We start from the raw sequence: 8,159 nt of genomic DNA, 5'->3' as shown, positions 1-8,159 counted from the left end.
TATACATTTCTTGGTATGATATGTGAAGGAAATGGATCTACTTCCTAAATTAACACGGCATACATTTCTGCTCATTTTTTTGACGACATGTCAGTGAAAGGTCGGGTTCAGGGTCGGGTTCAGGGTCGGGTTCAATCCGACCGCCCATTTTGGGCTATGCACCATTTAAAGGCAATGTTACCACGGTCGAGGAGATGGCCTAAGTAAACACTGCCGATGTCGGCCTCGAATGGGAAATTACCTTTAAAATGTCAACTGCACTAAAATGCGGATCGTCCGCAGTCCTGATTGAATCCTGACAATGTTGATTCTACTCATTATTTTGCTGTGTGCCTCAGTCTACATGGAATGGTTACCAATATAACGTACACACACACACACACACACACACATATATATATATATATATATACACATATATATATATACACACATATATATATATACATATATATATATACATATATATATACACACATATACATATATATACACATATACATATATATACACATATATACACATATGTACACATATACACATATATATATATATATATATATATATACATATATACACATATATATATATATATACACATATATATATATATACATATATACACATATATATACATATATACACATATATATATATATATACATATATACACACACACACACACGTTATATTGGTAACAATTCCATGTTATATATACACAGTAGCAGTCTAAAGTTTGGACACACCTACTCATTCAAGGGTTTTTCTTTATTCTACATTGTTGAGTAATAGTGAAGACATCAAAACTATGGAATCATGTAGTAACCAAAACAGTGATAAATAAATCCTTTGCCATGACAGTGTTGGCACACTCTTGGCATTCTCTCAACCAGCTTCACCTGGAATGAATTTCAATTAACAGGTATGCCTTGTTAAAAGTGAATGTGGAATTTATTTCCTTAATGCGTTTGAACCAATCAGTTGTGTTGTGACATGGTAGGGGTGGTATACAGAAGAAAGCCCTATTTGGTAAAATACCTATTTTGGCAAGAACAGCTCAAATAAGCAAAGAGAAACGCCAGTCCATCATTACTTTAAGACATGAAGGTCAGTCAACACTGAAAATGTCAAGGAATTTTAAAGTTTCTTCAAATGCAGTCGCAAAAACCATCAGGAGCTATGATGAAACTGGCTCTCATGAGGACTGCCACAGGAAAGGAAGACCCAGAGTTACCTCTGCTGCAGAGGATAAGTTCATTAGAGTTACCAGCCTCTGAAATTGCAAGCCAAATAAATTCTTCACAGAGTTCAACTAGTCAGAGGAGATTGTGTGAATCTGGCCTTTATGGTTGAATTGTTGCAAAGAAACCACTACTAAAGGACACCAATAAGAAGAAGGGACTTGATTGGGCCAAGAAGCACTAGCAATGGACTGGTGGAAATCTGGCCTTTGGTCTGATGAGTACAAATTTGATTTTTGGTTCCAACTGCCGTGGCTTTGTGAGACGCAGAGCAGGTGAACGGTTGATCTCTACATGTGTGGTTCCCACCGTGAAGCATGGAGGAGGAGGTGTGATGGTGCTTTGCTGGTGACACTGTCTGTGATTTATTTAGAATTCAAGGCACACTTAACCAGCATGGCTACCACAGCATTCTGCAGTGATAATCCATCTGGTTTGGGTTTAGTGGGACTATCATTTGTTTTTCAACGGGACAATAACCCACACACCTCCAGGCTGTGTAAGGGCTATTTGACCAAGAAGGAGAGTGATGGAGTGCTGCATCAGATGACCTGGCCTCCACAATCACTCGACCTCAACCAAATTGAGATGCTTTGGGATTTGTTGGACAGCAGAGTGAAGGAAAAGCGGCCAAGTGCTCAGCATATGTGAGAACCCCTTCAAGATTGCTTTTCCAACATTCCAGGTGAACCTGGTTGAGAGAATGCAACGATGTCATCAAGGCAAAGGATGGCTACTTTGAAGAATCTCATAAAATATTTTGATATATTTAACACTTTTGGTTTCTACATGATTCCATGTGTTATTTCATAGTTTTGATGTCTTCACTTATTCAACAATATAGAACATAGTAAAAAATAAAGAAAAACCCTGGAATGAGTAGGTGTGTCCAAACGTTTGACTGGTACTGTGTGTATGTACACACACACACAAAATAATCAAGTGGAAAATAATTTGTAGTTTTTTAGGTTATGAACCAGTTGTTGGAACAAATATATGACATTAAGAAACAGTGCATATCAACACCTTCAGTATACAGTGTACTTTAAAAAGGTACAACTCTATAGTAAACCAGGTCAGATGGATGGGACCTTTTTCCTAGACAGGAAGGAACCTTTTCCTAGACAGGAAGGAACCTTTTCCTAGACAGGAAGGACCTTTTTCCTAGACAGGAAGTTATTTTTCCCCGAAAAGGCCCATATCTACTAGCAAAAAGTCTCAAAATATTCAAATATTCACCAAAGAGTTTTACCGTTTTAAACGTTCTCTACAAAAAATGAAATCGTCCCAATCAGTCAAACAGAGACGTACTGAGACGTACTGAGACGTTCTGAGACGTACAGAGACGTACAGAGACGTACAGAGACGTACTGAGACGTACTGAGACGTTCTGAGACGTTCTGAGACGTACTGAGACGTACTGTGTCTTCAGGAAAAGCAGGATTCTTCATAGTATTTAGAAACTTAGAAAAAATGTGTTTTTTTCCCTCCAGTTTTGTTGTGTTTCAGTTGTACATATGTGTGCTGAGGTTTCAAACTTTGAAGTTGTTTGTGTGTCCCCTGCGTTGATCGGAAGGAAACACTGTACGACGGGCCTCCGCAGCTCAAAAAAAATCCAGCTTTGGGCTGAGAGGTGGAGGAGGAGAGGCAGCAGTATTGCTGTGTTGTTCATCCCGTGGCAGTCTGGTTGCCGATGACTCGTAGGATCTCTCGATGGATGCCAGCGTCTTGTGTGTTGATGCTCGTATCCCCCACCTGACCATCTTCATAACTGGACCAGAAGAAGAATCACACAAGAACACCACTTCTCAGTACCAACCCCCATAGAACACATTCCCTGTGGGAACTCTAGCTATTAATAAGACTCTTGGAAAATGTCAAACGTAAATGTTTATTCACTTGTATTATCAAATACTGGTATGTGTTATTTCTTTAATAACAGACCACTTTGATAAACATCTATTTTCTTTAAAGGACCTTTAACCCTAGTATTCTACCCTAACCCCTAGTCTGTTACCCTAACCCCTAGTCTACTACCCTAACCCCTAGTCTACTACCCTAACCCCCTAGTCTACTACCCTAACCCCCTAGTCTGTTACCCTAACCCCTAGTCTGTTACCCTAACCCCTAGTCTACTACCCTAACCCCTAGTCCTACCCTAACCCCTAGTCTACTACCCTAACCCCTAGTCTACTACCCTAACCCCTAGTCTACTACCCTAACCCCTAGTCTACCCCTAACCCCTAGTCTACTACCCTAACCCCTAGTCTACTACCCTAACCCCTAGTCTACTACCCTAACCCCTAGTCTACTACCCTAACCCCTAACCCCTAGTCTGTCTACTACCTAACCCCTAGTCTACTACCCTAACCCCTAGTCTACTACCCTAACCCCTAGTCTACTACCCTAACCCTAGTCTTCCCCTAACCCCTAGTCTACTACCCTAACCCCTAGTCTACTACCCTAACCCCTAGTCTACTACCCTAACCCCTAGTCTACTACCTACTAACCCCTAGTCTGTTACCCTAACCCCTAGTCTTCTACCCTAACCCCTAGTCTGTTACCCTAACCCCTAGTCTTCTACCCTAACCCCTAGTCTACTACCCTAGTCTTCTACCCTAACCCCTAGTCTACTACCCTAACCCCTAGTCTACTACCCTAACCCCTAGTCTACTACCCTAACCCCTAGTCTACTACCCTAACCCCTAGTCTACTACCCTAACCCCTAGTCTACTACCCTAACCCCTAGTCTACCCCTAACCCCTAGTCTACTACCCTAACCCCTAGTCTTCTACCCTAACCCCTAGTCTACTACCCTAACCCCTAGTCTACTACCCTAACCCCTAGTCTACTACCCTAACCCCTAGTCTACTACCCTAACCCCTAGTCTACTACCCTAACCCCTAGTCTACTACCCTAACCCCTAGTCTACTACCCTAACCCCTAGTCTACTACCCTAACCCCTAGTCTACTAAACCCTAGTATTCTACCCTAACCCCTAGTCTACTACCCTAACCCCTAGTCTACTACCCTAACCCCTAGTCTACTACCCTAACCCCTAGTCTACTACCCTAACCCCTAGTCTGTTACCCTAACCCCTAGTCTTCTACCCTAACCCCTAGTCTGTTACCCTAACCCCTAGTCTACTACCCTAACCCCTAGTCTACTACCCTAGTCTTCTACCCTAACCCCTAGTCTACTACCCTAACCCCTAGTCTACTACCCTAACCCCTAGTCTACTACCCTAACCCCTAGTCTACTACCCTAACCCCTAGTCTACTACCCTAACCCCTAGTCTACTACCCTAACCCCTAGTCTACTACCCTAACCCCTAGTCTACTACCCTAACCCCTAGTCTTCTACCCTAACCCCTAGTCTACTACCCTAACCCCTAGTCTACTACCCTAACCCCTAGTCTACTACCCTAACCCCTAGTCTACTACCCTAACCCCTAGTCTTCTACCCTAACCCCTAGTCTACTACCCTAACCCCTAGTCTTCTACCCTAACCCCTAGTCTACTACCCTAACCCCTAGTCTACTACCCTAACCCCTAGTCTTCTACCCTAACCCCTAGTCTACTACCCTAACCCCTAGTCTACTACCCTAACCCCTAGTCTACTACCCTAACCCCTAGTCTACTACCCTAACCCCTAGTCTACTACCCTAACCCCTAGTCTACTACCCTAACCCCTAGTCTGTTACCCTAACCCCTAGTCTGTTACCCTAACCCCTAGTCTTCTACCCTAACCCCTAGTCTGTTACCCTAACCCCTAGTCTTCTACCTTAACCCCTAGTCTACTACCCTAACCCCTAGTCTACTACCCTAACCCCTAGTCTACTACCCTAACCCCTAGTCTACTACCCTAACCCCTAGTCTACTACCCTAACCCCTAGTCTACTACCCTAACCCCTAGTCTACTACCCTAACCCCTAGTCTGTTACCCTAACCCCTAGTCTGTTACCCTAACCCCTAGTCTTCTACCCTAACCCCTAGTCTGTTACCCTAACCCCTAGTCTTCTACCCCCCTAGTCTACTACCCTAACCCCTAGTCTACTACCCTAGTCTTCTACCCTAACCCCTAGTCTACTACCCTAACCCCTAGTCTACTACCCTAACCCCTAGTCTACTACCCTAACCCCTAGTCTACTACCCTAACCCCTACTAGTCTACTACCCTAACCCCTAGTCTACTACCCTAACCCCTAGTCTACTACCCTAACCCCTAGTCTACTACCCTAACCCCTAGTCTTCTACCCTAACCCCTAGTCTACTACCCTAACCCCTAGTCTTCTACCCTAACCCCTAGTCTACTACCCTAACCCCTAGTCTACTACCCTAACCCCTAGTCTTCTACCCTAACCCCTAGTCTACTACCCTAACCCCTAGTCTACTACCCTAACCCCTAGTCTACTACCCTAACCCCTAGTCTACTACCCTAACCCCCTAGTCTACTACCCTAACCCCTAGTCTACTACCCTAACCCCTAGTCTGTTTTGATGAATTGGAGACGACTGTAAGGGATGTCAATAAAGGGCATACTGTCCAATAACTACTGCAAGGAATACTGTTTAATTCCACTTACACGAAGAAGAAGCGTGTACAGACATGATCAGTGTTGGGAACGACCCAGATGTCTCCGTGTTTGTGCAGGTCAGGGGATGTGATTACTGGAAGAGGACAAAGAGTTTATTGCAAAATCAATGCTATATATTCATTTTCAGAAATGTTTATTTACTTAGTAAATTAACATTTATTGTTTAAAGAAATTCTGAAATGTTATCTTGTCTGTCACCCCCTCACTATCTAATCATGGCTTGGTGTTTGTTCATTGACAGTTGTGTTTGTTTAAAATCGTACCACTTGGTTTAATTTCAGAGAGACAAATAATCATTTTGTTTGGCAAAACTCTATACGGTACATCCACCTCACTCTCAGAGAAATAAGTAGTACTGCTCGGTTTTACACAGTCAAATGTAACAAATAACTACATTTTTAATAAAGAACTGTTCAAATAATACATTTGTAATATTTTTTTCCCAATTCAATACAGTAATGAGATCTGTATGCAAAACATTTACATTTAGCAGATGCGCTTATCCTGAGTGACTTATAGTTAATGCATTCATCTTAAGATATCATCTTAAGACCACATATCCCCGTCAATTATACAGGAAACCAACATTCTATTCCAGCTACACAATGGATCTATTCAGATGTAGGATTTTAATTTGATCATTTTTGTTGCTGAGAATTTCCTTGCACAGTAGGAAATGCAACCTTGTAGTGTATTCAATGTTTAAAAAGGCTTCTAAAGTTATAATTTCCACTTTAAAATGTAAGACTTTATTTGTCCTTAAAAAAAAAAGTCAAACTTTATAATCCACATAATTCACATTTCCTGTTGCTGCGGGATTATTTTCATGATGTAGCATACTGGCTCAAATTAAGATCCTACATACAGTGCCTTGCGAAAGTATTTGGCCCCCTTGAACTTTGCGACCTTTTGCCACATTTCAGGCTTCAAACATAAAGATATAAAACTGTATTTTTTTGTGAAGAATCAACAATAAGTGGGACACAATCATGAAGTGGAACGACATTTATTGAATATTTCAAACTTTTTTAACAAATCAAAAACTGAAAAATTGGGCGTGCAAAATTATTCAGCCCCCTTAAGTTAATACTTTGTAGCGCCACCTTTTGCTGCGATTACAGCTGTAAGTCGCTTGGGGTATGTCTCTATCAGTTTTGCACATCGAGAGACTGAAATTTTTTCCCATTCCTCCTTGCAAAACAGCTCGAGCTCAGTGAGGTTGGATGGAGAGCATTTGTGAACAGCAGTTTTCAGTTCTTTCCACAGATTCTCGTTTGGATTCAGGTCTGGACTTTGACTTGGCCATTCTAACACCTGGATATGTTTATTTTTGAACCATTCCATTGTAGATTTTGCTTTATGTTTTGGATCATTGTCTTGTTGGAAGACAAATCTCCGTCCCAGTCTCAGGTCTTTTGCAGACTCCATCAGGTTTTCTTCCAGAATGGTCCTGTATTTGGCTCCATCCATCTTCCCATCAATTTTAACCATCTTCCCTGTCCCTGAAAAGAAAAGAAGAAAAGCAGGCCCAAACCATGATGCTGCCACCACCATGTTTGACAGTGGGGATGGTGTGTTCAGGGTGATGGGCTGTGTTGCTTTTACGCCAAACATAACATTTTGCATTGTTGCCAAAAAGTTCAATTTTGGTTTCATCTGACCAGAGCACCTTCTTCCACATGTTTGGTGTGTCTCCCAGGTGGCTTGTGGCAAACTTTAAACAACACTTTTTATGGATATCTTTAAGAAATGGCTTTCTTCTTGCCACTCTTCTTGCCACTACGACTGATTGTTGTCCTATGGACAGAGTCTCCCTCCTCATCTGTAGATCTCTGCAGTTCATCCAGAGTGATCATGGGCCTCTTGGCTGCATCTCTGATCAGTCTTCTCCTTGTATGAGCTGAAAGTTTAGAGGGACAGCCAGGTCTTGGTAGATTTGCAGTGGTCTGATACTCCTTCCATTTCAATATTATCGCTTGCACAGTGCTCCTTGGGATGTTTAAAGCTTGGGAAATCTTTTTGTATCCAAATCCGGCTTTAAACTTCTTCACAACAGTATCTCGGACCTGCCTGGTGTGTTCCTTGTTCTTCATGATGCTCTCTGTGCTTTTAAAGGACCTCTGAGACTATCACAGTGCAGGTGCCTTTATACAGAGACTTGATTACACACAGGTGGATTGTATTTATCATCATTAGTCATTTAGGTCAACATTGGATCATTCAGAGATCCTCACTGAACTTCTGGAGAGAGTTTGCTGCACTGAAAGTAAAGGGGCTGAATAATTTTGCACGCCCAATTTTTCAGTTTTTGATTTGTTAAAAA

General features: G+C 42.0%; 1 protein-coding gene across 3 annotated transcripts in view; it reads right to left on the bottom strand.

Moving 5' to 3' along the window:
* Positions 1 to 2,063: 2,063 nt before the first annotated feature.
* The window catches only part of LOC112236548 (protein mono-ADP-ribosyltransferase PARP8), a 96,493-nt gene continuing 90,397 nt past the window's right edge, over positions 2,064 to 8,159 (bottom strand). For all 3 annotated transcript variants that reach the window (XM_042331221.1, XM_042331219.1, XM_042331220.1), the window contains 2 exons: positions 5,825 to 5,909; positions 2,064 to 3,012 (listed from right to left, as the gene is read on the bottom strand). In XM_042331221.1, the coding sequence (XP_042187155.1) occupies positions 2,910 to 3,012; positions 5,825 to 5,909 (188 nt within the window). In that variant the 3' untranslated portion in view covers positions 2,064 to 2,909. The remainder of the gene's footprint in view (positions 3,013 to 5,824; positions 5,910 to 8,159) is intronic.

This window comes from Oncorhynchus tshawytscha, linkage group LG12, assembly GCF_018296145.1.
Source record: "Oncorhynchus tshawytscha isolate Ot180627B linkage group LG12, Otsh_v2.0, whole genome shotgun sequence".
NCBI classification, from domain to species: Eukaryota; Metazoa; Chordata; class Actinopteri; order Salmoniformes; family Salmonidae; genus Oncorhynchus; species Oncorhynchus tshawytscha.
The sequence above is the reverse complement of the archived record's forward strand: the minus strand, read 5'-3'. Positions and strand labels throughout refer to the sequence as shown.